General features: G+C 39.1%; 1 protein-coding gene across 19 annotated transcripts in view; it reads right to left on the reverse strand.

Moving 5' to 3' along the window:
• The window catches only part of NAALADL2 (N-acetylated alpha-linked acidic dipeptidase like 2), a 524,823-nt gene that overhangs the window by 396,090 nt on the left and 107,650 nt on the right, over positions 1 to 21,083 (reverse strand). For 5 of the 19 annotated variants that reach the window (XR_011142818.1, XR_011142817.1, XM_068954256.1 and 2 more), the window contains exon 1: positions 11,046 to 11,226. The exons of 8 other annotated variants lie outside the window; for them this stretch is intronic. Coding sequence is in view for 9 of the 11 variants with exons in the window: in XM_068954256.1 (XP_068810357.1) it covers positions 11,046 to 11,088 (43 nt within the window). In the remaining 2 variants the exon portion in view is untranslated. 6 more of the 19 variants (XM_068954263.1, XM_068954262.1, XM_068954259.1 and 3 more) reach the window with 3 other exon arrangements.

Here is a 21,083-nt window from a genome sequence, read left to right on the forward strand (position 1 = left end):
ATTTAGGTTTGTTGTGCTTTTATTTTTGTGGAGAGCGCTCTGCAGTCAGAAAGACTCCACCACAGTCCTGCTCCATAAAGAGCATGCAGATAAATGTTTCAATTTAAACATTTGGCCTATCAGAATATTTAAACCAAGAAGTCCGTATAGTCTACAGAGGGTCTTCAGAATACGCATCGCTGCTCGCGCCCTCGCGCCAGGCTACCACAGCTGTCTGCCTTACAGAAGTCCATCCCAGCAAAACACTCGATGCTCACACAACACATTTGGTCTCTCTGTGTGTTCTTAATAGGTTGCTGTCTACCTGCTGGAACCCAACCTGGCAGCTTGGCCATCTCACATGCCTGCAAGCCTCAACGATGTTTCTCTAGCCTTTTTGTTCAAAGCTAGGCAGAATAAAGTCAGCCAAAAGGGTTCAAGCATCAATATGCAACTGGCAGAATTTTACGAGGGAGCAATTTCCCCTCGAAGAGCTGGCAACAACTACACCAAGCTGCCTCTCTACAGTCGTCTTTGTTAACACCTGTGTCCTAGTTTGTTTAGTTTACTATTTGATAAGAGGTCATAGCATCACTAGAATGTGTACAAAGCTCAAAAAATTTCAGGCACTGTTTGATATCAATTCTCACCACCGCGGACAGCATGAAGATAAAAAGATGAGAATCTAAGTAAAACAAACAAGCAAGCATGAAGTGACAAGAGTAGCAGCCAGCCCTCGCCAAAACAGTGAAAAAAAGTACAGTCTCTTTCAAGGGTGTTCTGAGAATTTCCTTTACAGAGTAGTCTACTCACATGCTACAGTTTATAAAAAAGATGCCAGGGTGAGCTGTATTTAACAGGGTGCCTCGACCTAGTATTTGGTACAAAGACTAGGTTTGCTGTTATCTTTGTACTGAGCCAAGTCAAATACCGCTTAACTTGGCACAATCCTCAAACTACCCCATTGCTTTACGTCATGTAGACGTTTGGAGAGCGAGCGAGCGTGTGCGTGCATGCTTTTTGGTCCCACAGGTCCCATTCTAGGAGTCTGACACTCTCTCTGTCTTTGCCACCTCAATCAGATGCCCTCAGTTATCCTTCCAAGGGCCAGTTCTTTGGGGCTCTCTAACCCATTTTCCCCTCAATGGGCATTCCTTATGGCTAGGTAAGTCCTCCTGGTCAGGCAAGACTATCTTCCTCCGCTCACCTCAGAAGAGCAGTGCCAAGCAGCATCTCCTCAAAGACTATTTTAGCTGAGGAAAAGAAAGGCGGCTTTATCCAACTCTGTCTACGAGAATCCTTCTAATGAAACTTCAGTGACAGAGTACTTTGCACTCCCAGTCACCTAAGATTACTACTTTTCAGGGGTCACCTCAGTTCTCCCTCTTCTCTCACCTACATTCAAACTTCACAAGCAACATACAGACATATCATGAAACAGAATGTGCCTGGCTCTAGACCCTATCGTAATGAGAAAAGGAGTCTGCTTTTCTAACGCGGCACTCGTTACAGACTGTTCTGAGATTCAAACATTGAAGAGCTCTTCATCCTCCTCTGTTTGATAGCGAAATTTGTAATTCACCACCTTACTTTTAAACTCTCTCTGCCTAAAATGATGATTTGCAAAATAGATTAAAAAAATGAACATTCTGGCTTTAGTAAACCAGCTTCCAGTTCTAGCCCAAGTTATATATTGACACAGCGCTCAGTGAAGTACTAGGATACAGCGACTTGTGAGTAAATCCTCGCTTTGCTGAAGAACAATGCTAGTTTTGCAGTTGATTTCATATCAGATTAAAATTACACCTTTAAAAATAGTGAGTTTGGCTTAAAAGAGTATATTGTGTTTTTACACTCATTAACTAACAACGCAGGTTTAGAGCAAAAAGGAGAGAAACCAAGTTCCAGCCTTTGTCTCACCTGGCCCTTGGAACTGTGACTTTTCCATGACAAAAACCTGAATTGCAGCTGTAATTTTAAATATACCTCTGTAAGACAAGAAATATACTGTATACATTTTAGAGTCCCAGGGTAGGAAAGGGTCTTTTGACAGAAACAGAGTTCTTTCTTGCAGATGCTTTCTTGCATCTGTCATGCAAATTTCTCTAGAGATGGCTGAAAGCATCTAGTGGGAAAAGAAACAAAAAGAGCCTCCTCAGCAATAAAATATTTTTAGTATATAAGCAAACCAAAATATTCTCATTTGCATATGGTGCATCTTCATCTCCTCTGACATTTATTTTTATCCTATATGACAATGCTACTCACAAGCTAAATAACCAGAAAAAGCAAGCAACATTTCTGATGCCAGATGCTGAAGATCAATAGCTATTTCCCAAAGTTTATAGCATAATTAAAATGTATAACAGGAATAATTTTCTTTTCAACCCCTCAGGCTAAGCCTAGAATTATTGACTAAGTCAAAGTTATACGGTGTAGCTTTTTTTTTTTTATTATGTTTATGGATAATATAAAGGATTTTATGGTTTTTACATGTAATCTGGTGAGTATGGAAATAGTAAAGAGGAAAATTCTCTACATCAGCAAAGCAACACTTACAAACGTTTTGTTGTTGCTTAGGTATGTAGAGGACACGGGCTTATATAATTATCCATTAGTCAGCCATCAGCTAAACTACAGTTTACAGGCGGATGGCCAGAACGCCCATGGATTAACAAAACTGAATTTATAGTCCCTTCGAGAAGAACTGCCATGAAGCCTTCCCTACAGAGGGCTGGTATCACAGGGAAGGCACGCGAGGCACCAGAGCAGTCTATACTGTCAGTAGCTGGAATAACATCACGTCTGTAATATGAATTATGAGTATATTGAGATGGCTTTATATTTACAACCTGAATAGTCCACCTATGTTTCTTCCCACCCAAAGCATACTAAGAGACTTCAAGATAGAAAGGAGAGCGAACAGAGAGAGTTCTGTTGATCCAAAATGAGTATGTATCACCTCTATGAGAGGAGAGAAAAATCGATTCTGCTGCGAAATCAACATTGCCAAGATTCAGGTTTACTGTAATTCACCAACTTTCTAAACTGAGTACGTTTGATCTGAAGTGAAAAGATGTCGATTTGTTTCCTAAGCGTCAGCCCTGCAAACTCAGCCTTGGGCTGTGGAAGTCAAACCAGATTATTTCTTGCTTATATGTCTCAATCAACGCTAACAGCAACACAAGTCAAATTATACCCTCTGACACCAGTGCAAGCCCATTACTTTGATTGTGTTTTCACAAATAAAACATAACTAGAAAGTTGGTAAACGTTTCTGCTGATGAAGCACAAGAACAAATACAGTGACTCAGCCCCACTTTGCAGAGCTAGCAAGAATAAAGTGCAGTAAAATTCTGTTATGAAAGCACATAAAAATCTGAGCGTACACAGGCAGCAGAAATGCTACTTTTACACAATATTTGAAGAAAAAGATGACTATATACACAAATTGTTAAAACAAGCTACTATGAGACTGTGCCTAACACTATAGATTCATAACAACGTTCAGCTAAAAACCTCAGTTCTGCTTTCTACAATTGTTTCCACTGGAATGGATTTAGTCAACTTTCTAAGGTGCGCTTGTTCTCCTGAATGCTAAGAAAAGCTTTAATATATGGCCAAATTATAACCAGGAACATGACACCGTAAGAACGCAGAGGCAGCAGTGGCACCAAGACCTCTGCAAGAGCGGGGACACAGTACTGGTTGGAGGTCCAGAGGTACCACGTGGGTCTGCATCAGGACACCAGACAGCCCTAACACAGTCCCATGGAAACAATGAACAGTGGAAATGGTCAAAAAAAATTTGAGCAAAAGCTCTAGTGCTGCTATGCAGAACGTGCAATTGGCCCGCACCTCTGAAACGCACAAGTTTTCTCGAGAGGGAAGAACACGGTGAGTAGCAAAGCAATAGCACTGTGTTGGTTTCCAGTGTTTTCTAGTTACATCCCTGCTGCAGATCATGAAGATTAAGTTTGAAAGGTAAAATTTTACGGGCCTAGTGTTGTCAGCTCCATGCATTCCAGTAACCATGAACCCTAAACATTGTCACAATTAGGATATAGACATTAAATGCAGTTGAAATTCGTCCTTCCAGAGTTTTTTCTCTGCAACAATGGAAGCCAGAAAATATCACAAAATATGTAATGAAAGCACAGTATTTCTGACAAACACGCAACTCTTCTTTAGCAAAACCAGGTAGTCTTTGGTTCTCTAAGTGGTGAAAAGTTCACACTTCCTCAGGGTTGCAAAGCCTTCTGTGTAAGTTCTTGACTGGAAAATAATCTTCATATATGAAGATCTGAAGTCACTGAAAAATAAGTAAATATTTATCTTCTAAGAAAAACATTTGCTATTTCCCCCCCACACCGAACACATATCCCAGCTTAGATGTACTGCTGCAAAAGCCAACTGACCTGACTTCTGAAACGATATGCTTCCGGAAGAAAATCTGAAATACCTGAAATTCACCAGAATGGTCACAAACTCATCTGACAGAGATGTATAATCCCATAAGCGTTATTTCCTTGGCAAATAAAGCTAAAATAGCCCAAATCCTCCAAACCTTCGTACACGTTCTATATTTTGACTAGATCCATCATCAATACTGAAGCCCGCAATAACCACTGAAACTTGCATGACAAAAGCAAATAACATCACTAAAACACTGTAAATCTCTTTAAAGCAGGGCACATCATCTCTTTTCAAGGCACATGAGCTTTGTTATCACGTTCTGGTTGACTGCCTCACAGTATACTATTATTTTAACAATTCATAAAATCAAGCGGTACACCCTTTTCCCTCAGATAGCTTGTTTGGCCTTACAGTGAGAAATATGAGTGAGAGATGGAAGAGGACTGCAAAGCTCATTAAAATTTCCTTCAGCCAAAACAGAATTGCTTCATATACCCAGGGATATATAACAACTTTACCAGGTATATTAACGAAAACTCGGAGACGCACAGAGTCAGCCTGAACCACTAGTAATAGCAGGAGAATCAAGTCTGTCCATGTGGGACAGATCTGCAACGAGCTGTTTTAAATTTTTCAAAACTCCCTAGATACTAGACAAGAGAGAGTTATTACACAGGTCTGTTCTGACAATATCTTTTTACTTGGCCTAGAGGTCCTGAGTAACTGACGTTTCTCCTATTGGTTTGAATCTGACTTAAATAACAATGACAAATGCTTAAAAAAGAACCCAACAACAAAAAACATTCACGAGATAACTGAAAAAAAATTTTTCTCAATAAAATCTATTTTATCCTGCTTTTACATCGATACTTAAGCATACCATACTAGACTGTAATTACACTATATTATAGTGAAGCAACCTCCATAAGTCTAATGGAAAATTAAGAACAACATAAGAATGGAGGAAGTAATTACAGACGAAGCTTTTAGACATTTTTCTAAGTGGTTTTAATATCTTTATTGTGATGATATTTCAGTGAAGAAAACAACCTTCCTTCTTGTCTTTGGAAAGCACGGACAACTCAAAGCAAGAGGAAGCTTTGTCTAGAGTCCTGTCCGGGGATTACACCATCTCATTCGTAGATATCTGCAGCGATCCTATTTTCCAGGTACAGGAAAGGGAAAAAAAACAGCCAACTGAAAAAAGAAAAATCCCCCATCTTTTTCACCAGAACTATGGTATCCAATGCCTACATAAAAGCAAATAAAGTTCCAACCATCTCAGAGACACCAGATCTTGCTGAGTGAAAGTCACCCATAAGAATGTGAGTAAGCTTTTGCTTCAGTTATGGAAAAACATGAAATCGCAATACTAATAGTTAGGAAATCTTACATAAGATTTAACACAATGTAGGTGTATTTTGACTTAAATGCAATCACTGAGATATTTCATAAAGTTACTTCCAATAAGTCTGTAAGGAAGCTCTGGGGACAAACAATCGTTATCAGAAATTGAAATATAAAAATCAAAGTCAGTCAAAAATTGCCCTAGAAAATCCAATATGTGCAGTGTAAAGCCAGGTGGTAGAACAACAACAACAAAAAAAAGTAAGTACAAAGTTCTGAAGATCTTTACCTTTGAAGTAGAAAGAAAAAGAAAAGAAGAAAAATGGCAAAGTATATTCTTGTGAAGTATTCGTGAATCAAATTCTCAAGTACAGCAAAATCCTTTTTATTAAAAGTAGTGCTTTGAGAAATCATGTTCACTTGCCTGAACTGCTAAAACCATGTTGATAGCCCCTCTGTATATATCAATCTCAGTTCTTTACTTTTCTCCAATAAGTGAAATATTTTCAGAGAAAAGAGGTACAGAAGTGGACAAAATAAATATAATGCTTACTATGCTTTTGCTCACTTTTTAAGCCACACACTCTAAGGAATGATATACTGGGGGAAAAAAATAACAACCTACCTGGGATGGCTTCCTAGAGTGGCAAATATATATTCTGACAGACTCCACTGCTGACAGAAGATTATTTCTACATTTGGTAGAATTTCAAGGCTTAAACTAGCTTTATGATCAAGATTATGAGAAAAAGTTTTCGGACACTTTGCAAATGTCATGCTTTCACTAGGTATCTACTACATTTTCAACTTCTGTTCTATTTATTGCAGTAATCTATTGCCGCCTTTTTCATTTTCAGGCACACATATTAGGAAGCAATCATGTGCAATATAGCTCTAAGAACTAGAAAGGATCATAATGTCAAAACAACAAAGATGCAAAACACAGCTGGAAGTCTTAGGATTGACATCCATGTCTGCAGTGGATTCTCCCCTTTGGTGAGATATTTTCTCAGTTTTAATATGCTTGTGTTATTGAGGATATTTCTGCAAAAATCAAAATCCTAAACCCTGATTCATCAACACATTTAAATTGGGAAATGAAAGCTAAGAATAACATACTTGCAATAACAGAGTTAAAAGTATCGGAAACAGAATGACTTAAGCTGAAGTCAAACGAACGCTCTGGGCTGATGCAGCTGCTGATGGCTCTGCAGGACTATTTGAATCTCATACTTTTCATAGCAGGACAGTGATCAGGGCATGCTTCTCCAGCTCTCTAGATTCACCACTTTGAAACGAAAGTCAAAAAGCTACAGGAGGCAGCAGTAAAATGAATTATTTTAAATTACCCATTGTTACTGTACCTAGTTTGTGAATAGAGCCAATCTATGTTAGAAATGCTATCACAGAAAACCCTTACTGTTATCATTCGAAAAGAGCCAAGAAGGTACCCAATGATGTTCCACCAATAATTGTCCAGAGAGCAAACAGGCATTGAATCCTGAGGACTGAGGTCATTAAATGCAAAGGGGGGAAAAAAGCATTTTTACAATGGACCTTCAGAGCTACTACCTTTTGTTACAAAACCTCAGCTAATAAGTACAACTGATTACAGTGCTCATTAGCATTATTCAAAGTCCCTCTCAAATGCACTACCTTGAAACACGATTGTTCCTTCACATACCGTAGCTAGTACTGTGGACCTGCTGGCCAGAAAGTCCTCTCTAAGAAAGGGAAGCTTGACAATGAAAAGAAACCATTTTGAAATTCACTCTCCAGGCCATTCCCTTTCCTATTCCCACTGGTCTACACAAGCATATCATGTTCTTTATGTAGGCTCTTGATGTTTTCCTATCACCTTTCTCAGTAAAAAATAGCAGTTGCTTCTTTTAAGCCCAGTCTGTAAATGTTTTATGAGACTACATATATATTGATCTAACAGAAGAAAGAGGAAAAAAAAATCAAAACACAAGAACAAATCCTAAGGTACACACATTTTGGAGTTGATCCAAAGCCTAGATCAACTATGGAAGGGATTCGCACTTGCTGGAATTCTACTTTAAATCATTTTATAAATTATTTTTCTTTTATTATGCGAATCTTTAATATAAAAATATGATTAAATAATAGTATTAGTACGTTAAAGAGTATTCAAGGGAGCCCTAAAAAAAAAAAAAAAACAACCACACACACACACGCAAAATAATTCAGGATGGTATTTTAACAATCATAGTATGATTTCTCTCATTCTTGCTCACTTGAAAAGCATTTTGAGAATGAAAAGAATAAGCTGCTTTAACTTGAACTGGTGAATTTAACTCTGTCCTCTGTGGGTCCCCCAGAGGTAAGCATGCATTATGCACGCTTAACAAGTAATCTAAACTATTATAATCATCTAGCAACACAGTACAGTGTTAAAATCAATTACAACCCATGCACAATGTAAGATTAACATTTACAGTAATTGCGTCTTGTTTGGCTAATATTATCACATTCTGCAGTAAACACTACTTAATACAAGGGAAAAATCGGAAACAAACAACTCATGTGAAGGAATGCACCGTGATTCAAAGTGCAAAGCACATAAAAATAAAAGATATTCCCAGTAAGTTGCAGTGCAGTTTTAAAGGACTGTGCGCTCGCTTGAATCGGGAATCAATTTATGACCCAGCAGTCAAAAGACCTATTGTTTGAGGTTGACTTTGATCTTTTCGATAGTCACACCCACACTGCAAACTCCCGTCGAAATGCAAGTCCAGAACATTTGTAGAAGAGCTAAAACAACAACAGAACTGAACCGACAGCTAATTTATTCTCCGAGGTTACTGTGCTTGCTACAAAACAAAAAGCTGCGACGGCGGAGTGACCTTATATTTACGGATTGACCAGATGGCTAGAATTAGTGACTTCTGCAAGCCTCGAGCCTCCTTCCCCATCTGACAGCTCTTTAGCCAAATCAAATAACAGTCTCTGCATAGTCTTTAGTGAACAAATCTAATCACCACAAGACCATTACGTTGTGCCCTTAGAAGAAAAGGCTGCAGGGAAAGGCAAGGAGTGAAGCAGACTGACATCCCTGGACACCCAGAAAGGTTTTTTCGCAGCAGAACCGGGACACAGGGATATAGCACAGCAAGGAGGTTCATGCACCTGCCGCCCAGGCTGCACCTCTCGGGCCGAGAGATGAGTGCAGCCAGCCTCCAGGGCTGTCAATCTGGCACCTTCGGTAATTCGTACAAGCACAAAGTTCTCTTAAAAAAATAAACCACATGAAAAGAAACGCAAGTTGTCTCACTAGCAGTGGTTTTGACAGGTGTCTTGAGTAATGTTAATATCTCCTTTTATTTTTTTTTTCCTTTCCTTCAAAATACTACTTAAATCACCAATTACTCTGGCAGGTTTCTCAAAACAAATGAACTCAGAAATAACCTAGTTTACAGGACTGACGGCAACTGAAGAAATTACACTGATTTGCATATATACATACAGGTATATATTCTCAGAACATTTTTATTAAAACTATTACTGTACAGCCATAATTCTTGTCTCACCTCCACCAATGGAAATCTAAAGAAATTTCATTTGACTAAGCTCACTTACGCTAATGAAAAAAGACACAAATTAAGTCAGAAACAGAGCCGTGCCTCTTGAAAGGTCTATATAAAATACAGTGATCCTGAAATCATTTTACACCAGTTTGATCAACTAAATTTTATTAGCATCAGCGAAGTAGCTCTTCACATCATGAAGTACCATCCTTACACCATGAAAGCCAAGATCAGAATTAGGCTAAATATATTTCTGAACAGTGGACCTCGGTCCAATCCTCAAAGAAGAAAGGGAAGGGGGGAAGAAAAAGAATGAAAACTCTCCCGTTACTGCGTCATGGAAACAGTGCTCAGACCTGCGAATTAGAAGTTAGTCACACTGCTACTGCTTTTCCAAAATTTAAATCTGGATGAAAATAACAGAATCGGATGGTATACTTTTCCCGGGTGGCATGTACACGCTCGCTAACACAAAGAACAAAAAAGCAGTGAAAAGGAACAATACAGAAGTTTTCCTATCTCAGCAGCTCTCCATAAAAGAGGTCCACTCTGGCATTAATGGAGCTTTTAGTGATTAACAAAGGTTTGAGACATATATTTGAATCCCAGTGTATCATGTTTGTGGATGCACAAAGAACATCTTTGGGGGAAAAACAGTAACACAGCTTCCCTAAGACTACAAAGTCATTGTTTCAGCTCTCGGAAAGCCATTTGCAAATTTTTAAGTAGCCTCAGGACTCCTGCAAATCCCAAAATAGTTACAAAGCTTTATTGATTGCTGGTACGCACAGCATGAGAAAGAGCCCAGGAAAGGACTGGTAAGATAAACACAAAACAAAACAAAAAATAAAATACAAATCCATACCACCAAAAAGAAAAAAAAAACCCACCACAACCACACGCAGGCTGAACATCAGGAAAGAAAAACCTACAAACATACATACTCATACGCCAAGAACATAAAATAATGGAATAACATGTCAAGAAAATAATATTTCCTGGGACATTAAAACAATCTCTTGGAACAAAATTGGATGGTGGAAGAAAAACAGGCTACAGGGAAAACAATCCTTCTCAAAGCAAAACCTTAATGACGCAGAATACAGGCTAGGCAAAAGGTATGCGCTGTTGTGTTCAGGTACTACTGAAAATTAAGAGCGACCGAGAACACCGCTGTTCACAGCGGCGCTTACAGGGGCTCTTTCACATGCGTGTGTTAGTGCTACATCAGCACAGCCCACAGAGGAGGAGCAGAGTGGGAAATAAAAGGAAACCACTGAACAAGACGAGAAGGCAAACAGAAAAGCATATCCTTACGCTCTATGGATCAGCTGTGCCCCCGCTCACGTGCAACAGGTACTCAGTTTGTGCAAACCAGTGCAAAGCATCTCCTAGCCAAACACGCCTCCAGTGGATTACACTATGCCGCAAAACGCTGACTGCGACGTGCAAAAGTCGCCTGAAGTGTAAAGCAATCCTTGTCGACGAGGCATTGCTAAATGATCTTATCGCACCTTCTCTTGACCCTCTGAATTAATGCAGTGTTTTATAGGAGGAGGGATGTGGACTTCCCTTTTTCTCTTCCCCCCCCCCCCCCCAAAAATGCACACACGTGTAAAAACAAGCCCACACATGCGACAAGCGGCACGCGCTGCAACCGCTCAAAGCGTCGCAAGCTCCCACACGCAGCGACGAACAGAACGCCCCAAACTTCCCGCCGGCCAGGCCGGCTCGCAGGCTGCGCCCCGCGCTCACCTTGCCGGCACGCGGTCGATGCGCTAGGCTCGCTCTCTCCCATTTCTAGAGACGGGAAACTCCTCCTGGAGGAGCCAGGCCGTTTGGCGGGGCTGCCTCCCTTGCTGTGCAAGTTTTGACCTCTCGACTTTCAGCTGCAGCCCGACACCGTACACCTGACTTTCTTCTGTGAATAATTTGTATCCTGCTTCCTGCCTTACCTGGGCTTGCCTGACCTGTTTCTCCGTGAGGTGACATCATATCCTTTGATCTCCCTCTGCCTGAGGTGTGCTGCGGGCAATGCCGCTTTCTCTCATTTCGGACTTTCCTGTTCGCTCCTTCCCCACCCTTTACTTTCACTTTCAGGCACGAAGTTGTCCCAACAGTACGTGGTCAAAATGCCAAAGCCTGCAGAAAAGGTGCAATCGATTTTAAAGATCTCTGAATTTGCTCGTCGTAGGCAAAACTAACTGATAACTATCAAGCCAATCGCTGCGGGACAGAAACTTCGCAGCCGCCGCTCTTCGCCGTGGAGAGATGATGGCAGCCAACACGGTGCCTTCGGCAAAATCCTTGGGGGGGGGGGGGAAGAGAAATAAGCAAAACTGGAAAACAAAACCACCCTTCCCCTGTCTTTCACAAAAGATTATCTCCAAGGAAAATGCTTTAACACTGTAATTTTGAGATTGTTTTGACTGTGCAACAGAAAGGGATTATAAAAAGGTTATTTTGTTTCTCTTGCCCCTCCTTCTCCCGCACAAGGGCACAAACTTTTACGACAATTTTATCCAGACTTCAAGCTGAATTCTTGCAACATTTGCTCTTTTCTACTGCGGAGACCAGTGACCAAGCTTCTGATACGTAGGTGCCCAATCTGTTGAAAGAGTACACCGGCCTCGCTGCCTCCAAATTTGGTTTTAACATTTACATTTGTAACTACAGAGTACAAAACAAAAGAGAAAACAGCGCTGTTTTAAAGGAACGAACAGCAACAACAACAGGAAAGAGCTAAGAAGCTCTCACAACATTAAACTGCATCTGGATTGCACTTGAAACCACCTAAGCCAATATGGTTAGACTTTTTTAATCCACCAGAAAATAGGTCTATTATTAAAACCGCAGTGTTTTTTTCTTCCTCTTTTACTAATTAAGTACTAAAACAATTATTTCTTAGAACAAAACCACAGTGGAAAAAGTCCACCTAATGGTTAATTTTTCAATATAACACAGATTACATAACCGTGTACCTTTAAAGTAGAAGTTCTGAAGCAAGTAATACTAATAAAAAAAACATTTTCATGAGGATTATCCCCACAGACAGTGGGAAGTAACTCTCCTCACAGCTAGTCATCACATATACAGAAATAAAAAAATTATTTACGCCCGTTAGTGATTCTTTTCTCGTGCACTATCAACTTTGTGGCAACTTAACATGCACACACTATGCAATTTCCTCACCTACACATAAAACGAGCTTTTAGGCGTGCTTAAAATTCTTATTTTTGCTGAAGAAAGTATGCCAGAAAACCTAAATTTGAATGATTTGAGCACAGAATTCTAAAAGTACTTCTCCTTTGGCTCCCCAAAATCAAAGAAGTTTGCAAGAAAAAAAAAAAATTGTGTTTTATTCTTGCCCGATTATCAAGTTAGTTGGGTTAAATCTACTTTTCTACAGTCAGAAAAGGCTTTTTTACTAAGAGACCAATGAGAGAAGCAAAATCAGCTTATTAGCTTGGAAACCCTTTGGTGAGCCTTTCATTATGCTATTCCTGTTAGTTTAGCTGAGCCTTCACTAGGTTATTTCCCCCCCACCATAATCCTCAATCTCTGCTCAAGGCCCAAAATTTACTGCCAGTGGTTCCTATCTTTTATCAGGCTCATCCCTCATAAGAATCCCAATTTACAGAAAGATTTTATTCCATAAAATATTTAAAAAAATTAAAGCTGCCCTGAGACCAGTTTTGAGGTAGTTCAAACAGGGCGAATCCAGCAGAGAAGTAGAGAAACTTCCTGACAGCACAGAGGCACCTGGTGCCACCTAGGTCCGATGCTGGAAACGTCCTTGAAATCAGTTTCCTGTGTATCTGCTTCAAAGTACAAGTGTAACATTCAACTAAAATATCTTCTCTTTACGCAGAGAAATGCATGAATAAAACTTTTGCTGGCTTGGTGGTTACTTCAAAGTGAAGTGGTCCTACCTGAAAGCATCCAGAAGCACAATTAAGAAAATGAGCTTGCAAGAGTCAATATTGAGATTTTACTCAGGGGTCTACATGGTTATCCCTGCTTTTCAAACAGGTCTCTAATGCAAAAAGAAACTGGCATGACCTTCCTGAAGCTCAAAGTTAACCAAACGTACTTAAAACGGGAAAAGAAAAAATATGTGGGCACTGATCTTTTCTTATTCCAGCTCTCAAACAAGGCAACTATGGCAAGTGCACCATTTACTATTGCCTTCAACTGGGAACCAGTACCTGGGGTGCATGTACCGCTTCCTGGGGGACAAGCAGAGAAGCCAGAATATAAACTCTTCTTTAACCATCAAGCTTAGGGAAACTCCACACTGCATACCGCTTACAGTGCTGCAAGAGAACCATGCTGGTAGTTCCAGATTGACTTTTCAAAGGATCAAATCATCTACAGGCTTCCTGAAAATGTCATTTTGCACTTTGGCCTGGTTCAAAGGACGGTGAGCACAGATAAAATGGATTCATACAGCAATCCAGACTCGTCCTCCCATTGCTTCCTGGGCAATGGTCCCTTTCTTTGTCTTGCTATTAACCACCTAATACATAGAATGAAGACCGGTATAAGCTTCCATCATCTTATGATTTTAGCTAGCAGAGCAAGTACACGCTACTTGACCTCATCCTCCATCCAGGTAATTGTTCTTTAGTGTACTGCTCCAGAACCTCCTGAGATAGCCCATGAGGCTAGACAGAGAGTACATCTCTTATCCATAGCCAACTTACCTGATGACACGGCCTTTACCTGGCTAACATCTTCAGTTGCCAACTTCCACTTGCCCAGTGAACGAATCATCCACACTTCTCAAATCCTACCTCACTTCCTGGATCCCTTCCAAAGCCAGCCTTCTAGTTTCCTTCAGAACAAAACTTGGCACCATCAACAGGATAAACCTCTCCAGACAAGTGATAAGGATATGGATTGCACCAATTTGTCTCGCTATGCCTGTAACACTGTTGAGGCTGAAGTACTTAAAGGATTTCTGCACTTTCTGAACACAAACTGGACATCTTCTGAGAGACAGATATCTTTAAATATCTTATGTTATTGAAACTTCTAAATATGGGAGAAATCATAATCATTTGTATAGGTCTGGGCAAGGGGGAGGCAATCTTTTTATTTATCTTTAATTCAGAGTCTTTCCCCCACATAAAGAGTTACTACTTCCAATGAGAACAGAGGTTTAAAACAACAAAAATCACTGTTACTCTTAGCTGTTGAGTACTGACACTCTCCTTAATAAGCAAGATTCAGATTTTAGGCTTTTAGCACCTACAGAAAAGTATTTCATAGCTTAAGTTTGAATATTTTATCACATCACCATCTCTTGCCTCTTATTTATTCTTAAATTCTTAAGAATTTAAGAGATGAGAGTGATTATGCTGAAAATACTTCTTCCTTTGAGAATAAGCCTACAAGTGGGAACGCTGCAAAGAGGACTGAAACTCAAGATTTTTCACACTCTCTCTTCCAACAGCAACTAATGGTGAGATACGGCTAGCTTGGTTTTTATGTTCTTCTAAAATGGTTTGTTGTGCTCAATTATGTGCAATGATTTACATAGAGTGTTTCCAGAGGAAGCATTCTGAATTCATCTACTCTCTCTAGAAGGACCCAGAGGTGGAAGTGCAGGGTTTTGTTCTGCTCAAGAAAAGAATGTTGCTCTATGTATATTTACAATGCAGCAATCAATGTTTCTTGAGTCTAACAAGTCCATTTGACAAAGAACGAATGGAAATATAACTTGATGACTATAGCAATCAGGGCTACAAGACAGAAAAACTAGATGTTGCACTGCGTGTAGAACTGTGCCAAGTATATCATTGCATCACATTACAAATGTGATTTATGAGTACAAGCATATGTACAATGCTATTAGGAACAGATTACTCTCCACCAAGAGTAATAAGGTTTATTAATATCACGTATAGAAGTTTTCTAGCCTAGCTCTGCAAACCCAGAGAGGTCCTCACAGTTGAGAGCCTTCACAAAAGCAAAGGTTTCTTCTAAGTGCTGGCCAAAATACTTGCTCAACTCTCTCACGTCTGCTGAAAAAAAATATATAATTTATGAAAATAACACAAATCAAGTATTATCATGAACACATGTCATAGGTGCTGTCATTTATTACTGGTAGTGGATTTCAAATTGAAACTAGACACCATACAAATGTAACAGAAAGACTGTTCTTTTCCTAAACAACATGCTGTTTCAATGTTCCCAAAAAAATGAATAACGAGGACACTTGCTATACGTGAAACTGCAGAGACATAACACATATCATATCTGGAATGGAATTGTAAACACTTAGAAAATACTTGGCTATGACAACTTTATGATCCAGTCTCTGTGAAAACTTGTTTGTTGTTAACAAAGAGTTTTAAAGTGCATCATGGGAGGGAACCATTCCACAGAGTTTCTTGTAGTGACGACCAGTCTGGCACCACAAACTGGCATTTTTCACAGGGATAATGAATGTTTCACCTTCAACAATGGCAAAAGGGCTAGGAGGGAAGGGACGCTGCCGATTGCATCTCTTCCGCACAAAAACAGAGGAACAGACAGATACTGATATGCAGGGTTGCTATTGTTGGTAGTTTTTCAGAAAAGAATAACATGAATATTTTATTCATTTCATGGAAAATGTTACACTAGGGGAACAGCATACTTGATTAGCCTCCCAATTACAACCAGTTGTTCAGCCTACAACCTCAATTAAAAGGCAGGGGGGAGGAAGCTGTTCTCCTCCCTCCTCCCCCGCCAATTAAAATTGATTAAACACAAAAGCAAGTATAAACAGTCTCAAAAACCACAGTAGAACAGGCTAACAGTGTTTATGGAAATGATGCACTAGTGAAAAGGTGACAGTACTAGATAGGCAGAGATGGCACATAGACAGAATTGATGCTAAATTATTAAAATAAGGAGTTCAAAAAACTAGAAACAAGTGTTTTCTATTCTTCAAAATACTAAAACACCTTTAACAAGTGCAATCTGAGAAAAGATCAGTTTCTCTTTGCTCTGAAAGAAAGTCAAACTGACTCACAGATAAAATTAATCAGTAACACATCTATTGAGTAGGCTTCAGGTAAATACACATCCAGCCATACACCTAAGCCACCTGAATGCAGAAGTTTTCAGCTATGCAGTGGATGTGACTTTTGCCAGAAGATAAAAATGCTCCATCACAGTTTTAAGGTTTCAAAACTTGGTCCTGCACTCCTATACCAGAATGAAACTAGACTTTCCAAACAAGCACAGGATTTTCCCCTCCTCCTCCTCCTAAAACGTAAACTCTGCCAAATGTCTGACTGGTGAGCAAAACCCAAGACAGACTTAGTCAGGGATGAGATTTTCATCCCACGTTCCTCTGGCTTGACCAGTTCTTTCCCAACTCCTGTATCAGTGTCATGGAACACGAGCAGTAACATATTGGAACATAGCTTAATGTATAATTGATCATGTTTTCACCAGTTTTGTTAGTTTTTCACCCATTACAAGGAGACAGCGGCTTTAAACTTCTTTGCAAAGATGTAAACTAATCATTGCTTTGGAGTTTGATGGGAATCAAAGTCCATTAGTTCTCGTTTATTTCTAAGCACAGATTACAGATAATTAGAATTTTTCGTCAAAAAAAATTACTTGCCTTTACAAAAATATCATTTTGTTGAAAGCAGTGTTTGTATGTGAGGAGAAAAAAGAAAAAAAACATCACACACAGGTTTTAATGAGGCCTCCATTAAGAAAGTTTCTTAATCTAAAAATGGTGTTTTTCAAAAAAAGGTAAGAGAAAGGCTCCAAAACACCACTCTCTAATCTGCAACATAATAGGGACAGAACAGAACAGAACTAAAATTGAGGTCTTCCAGCTCCAACAGGAGCTTTTACCCTCTTGGCTACTTTGTTGGTGGATTGTTGCACACAAGAGCGATCTCATATTTCAAAGTACATCCAGCAAACTGACTAACGAACATGTAATTCAAGCAGGGGATTACTGTACTCAGTGAGGAAATTGAATGCCCAGGGGAATCTACTGGCACACAGAAGACAGCAGAGCTCACAGCATCTGCAGAGTTTTCATTAGTTTGTGGTGTTCTGTTAATAATGTGTACATTACTTTTTGTAATACCTGAATTATGAATAATTGCTCTCACTGTCTCTCAAAGACCTAGCAATCCTGAAACGATGGACAGGAAACGGGGATCCTAAGACTAAAGTTCAATTTGTCGCCCTGTTTTTGATTGCTTTATGACCATAAGGAACTAAAATCTCTCCCCTTCTCTCCCCTTTCAATGACTGAATTGTAAAACTGAAGCAATAACACTGACAGCTTTCCAACACAGAGGCATTTTTCCCCTCAACAGAAGATAGGTGCTTTGTCAAAGCATGATTTTTGAAGTGGTTCCTTAAATTTCTCTTTTATAAGTTCTTCCTCCTCAGTGTTCCTTCACACAATTTTAGCAACCGAACCTCAGAAACTATTAGCAATCAAAATCACCAGTGGCTTTCTGCTACACTTCTACTGCTTCTAGACTTGCTACTTAATGAAAATATAGATGAGACCATAGACAATAAATAACTCAAGAGGACTGTTCAATAGCTGAAAGATGAATGCACAGAAGCCAAAACTACATAGACTATGAAGTCAGTTTGTGGAAGGCAGAAAAACAGAAGGATTAGCTTCTCTTTTTCCTTCTAATTTGGTCTCTTCAGTACTAAAGAAAATGAAATTATGCTAACAAGTTTCAAGAGCTGATGAAGAAAAGATGATACTTTATTATCTGGGTCTGCAAATGCCAGCAATGCAGAGCAGATAAGATCTAGTAGAAAGCATAACAATTTTGCTGCCTTTCAATCTACTCCATTATTTATAATGGCAGCGGACTTAAATAAATGCTTTTTAAACATGCTGTTTGTTTTACTCAAAAATCGCTGCACAATTAATTTCTACCGTCCCTACTTTTGATGAATCTTGTAGTTATAATTGAAATTAAAGGATAAATTGAATGATGAAAGCAAGCAGCTTAAAAAAGAAGAGTAAGGAAAAAGTGAGGGAAAAGTGCTTCTCTAATATTTGCTGGCAAGAGAACCAATGCTATAAACATTAGCCAATACTGAACTCTACCTCGCAAAACTAAGAAGTAAATCTTACTACTCAAAGATCACATTAGGAAGTATGACGCCTAAACACCCTGGTAACAGGAATCAAAAGCTTGTCTGCTTTAAAAAAAAAGCCACAACAACACACACACACACACTATTTTCACCATTTTATCCTTACTCTTCTAGAGAAAGTGTTTCTCTTTTAGAAGTGTTCTCGAAAACACAAAAACGGGTGATCTTGAGTTTAGATCTCTGCAAGGTGAACATACCTCTCTAGATACATCTAGCAAAGCTAAGGAGTGCTGCGGTTTAAGTAATTCAACTTACGTTCCAGCCACATATCTAAGCATTTACAACAATTATACTGTATGAAACACAGTGATTTAACATGGAGATAGATTTTCAAGGCAAGCAAGACTTGATACTTCAGAGTCCATCATACAGAAGAGATGACATGAATCTTATTTTCAGTTACTAAAAACTGTTCCAACAGAAGAACAGTAAGATATATGTATATATATTTTTAATAGAGAATCAATAAATTATCAATAAATTACATCACTTCATGGTACTCACAAGGCATTTCATGAAACATAATGAATTGAAATACATATATCCCATTGGACCTCAAAGATGTAAACCGTTCCCTTTTGGAACGAGCAAAGCAAGACGACACAGCTTCGTCATATCCTCCTCCAGGCTAAAGAAGTGAGTCTCCGCATGAAAAGCCCGACATATGCTTTTGATACATGTGTGCCTACTGGCAAATGAGGGGGAATACCGACAAAAAAAAAAGTCAGTGAAATTACAGTGCTACTGCCCTTTCTTCCCTTTACAGCAAGCAGACTTGCTGCCTCCCTTGTGCTGGCTGCAGTCTTCCTCTGAAGCTGTGACGAGCCAAATCAATTCACTAATCCTACAGCTTCACTGGCAAAAACCTACCCACTTTTTTCCTACCACTTTTCAATTTTCTGCTACTTTAAAAAAGTTAATCAGCTCACAAACGAGCACAGGAACAGGATGGCCAAGCTGTTAGCTCAGCTTGGCCTCTTTAATCGGGCTACGCTGTGAGGTTCGCTCAGAGCCCAAGTTCACTACCCAGTAATTTAACATCTCCGTCTCTCCTTTGAGATGCTTCTACGTGACACATGCTTACTACTGTCTGTAGATAAAGCACATCTCATTAGTCTTTAGCAGCTATTCTGCACAATCGGATGGGTAGATGACATAGCACTTGGCCTATACAAACTGAGGCTCCAGTTCCGGTTTGGTGTACCGTCCTCAACAGCAGGGCAGATGCACCGCAATTGAATTGGCTTCACACCGGGTAAATTCTTCATTTTTTCCCCTCCCAAGAGTGGTTAGTTCAATTATTTAGTATAAGTAACCTCCTGCCTAAAGCATTTCTAGGATAGAATAATATTCTTCACTGCTCTCTGCATCTATGAATTATCTACGTAATACTCCATTAAAAAAATAATAATAAAAAAAGCTGTATGTTTCCAGAGAGAGTAAAAGCAGCAAAACCTTACTCTCACAAAAGATTTTTAGATTAGCATTGTTCGCCCTTTCTCCCCAAATCTGCAGTAAAGTTTTATTTTTCCCAATTTCAGTTCTGGTGAGGTACTCTTGAAAAACACAGCTGTCAGCTTTGTATTTACTAATTATATAGTTATTGCATTGCTTAACGTATTTTTACATAGTTTTTTTTAAAACATAGAACTTACACAGGAAATGAGATCTACAATACATTACCTATGCTCCTTTCTCCTGCTTACGCTCCATGTATTTATTTCATCTGCCTTAATCAATAAATTGCCTCAGTATCAGATAGAGTATTACGTACGGCAAAGAAAACAGCACAGAAGCCAAAAAAGCACACTGAGAATAAATTCCATGTTCTTAAGGAATCAGTATCTCTGCTTTCAAAAATGATTATGGCACAGAAAAATCTGCTAATTTGTTTGCTCTGCGTTGTTCTTTCCACGACTTCCTACGTACGAATCCTATGAGAAAAAACACAAGTTACTACAGTACAATGCAGCAGGGGAAAACAAAACAAACCCTGAAAAAACTACTGAAAGTGTCAAAATTAGTTGATTTCAACTATCACTTTAATGCATAACCTACAAAGTTTAAATTTTCCTCAACTAACATTCAACTATTTTGAATACATATATTTAGTATATTACATTTGCAAACAAATAATTGTTGATATTATGTAACTTGACTGGAAACAAAAAGCCTCTAATAGCATTGCAGAAGTTGGAGAACAGATTTTTTCCAACAGCAGCTGATGACTGGATTGCAGAGACTGAGAAACTACAACTACATAATTTTATATATATGTATATAGATAGATCCTTATTATTTTGTTTGAATTGCAATAAACTTTGAGCTATTGAGCTGTCTTAGAAGCTATTACGCAGGGGGCAAGGAGAGAAGAAAACAATTTAGGGATCTTGGATTTGAACACAGATCCTAAATTCGAAGTCTCTTCCTTCATTTATGTTATGTTAACAACAGCTATAACTTTTGCAGAATGTGCAGATGATGGAAAGGAACAACCTCAGAGCAAAACTGCTCTTCAGAATACTTCCCATGAACCATCATAAGAAACAAAACATTATGCAATAGCCTGTGGCAAGCTTAAGACCTATCGTGAAAGTACAGAGCATTAAATATATACACACACACATATACACAGAG

This window comes from Struthio camelus, chromosome 9 (genome assembly GCF_040807025.1).
Source record: "Struthio camelus isolate bStrCam1 chromosome 9, bStrCam1.hap1, whole genome shotgun sequence".
Lineage (NCBI taxonomy): Eukaryota > Metazoa > Chordata > Aves > Struthioniformes > Struthionidae > Struthio > Struthio camelus.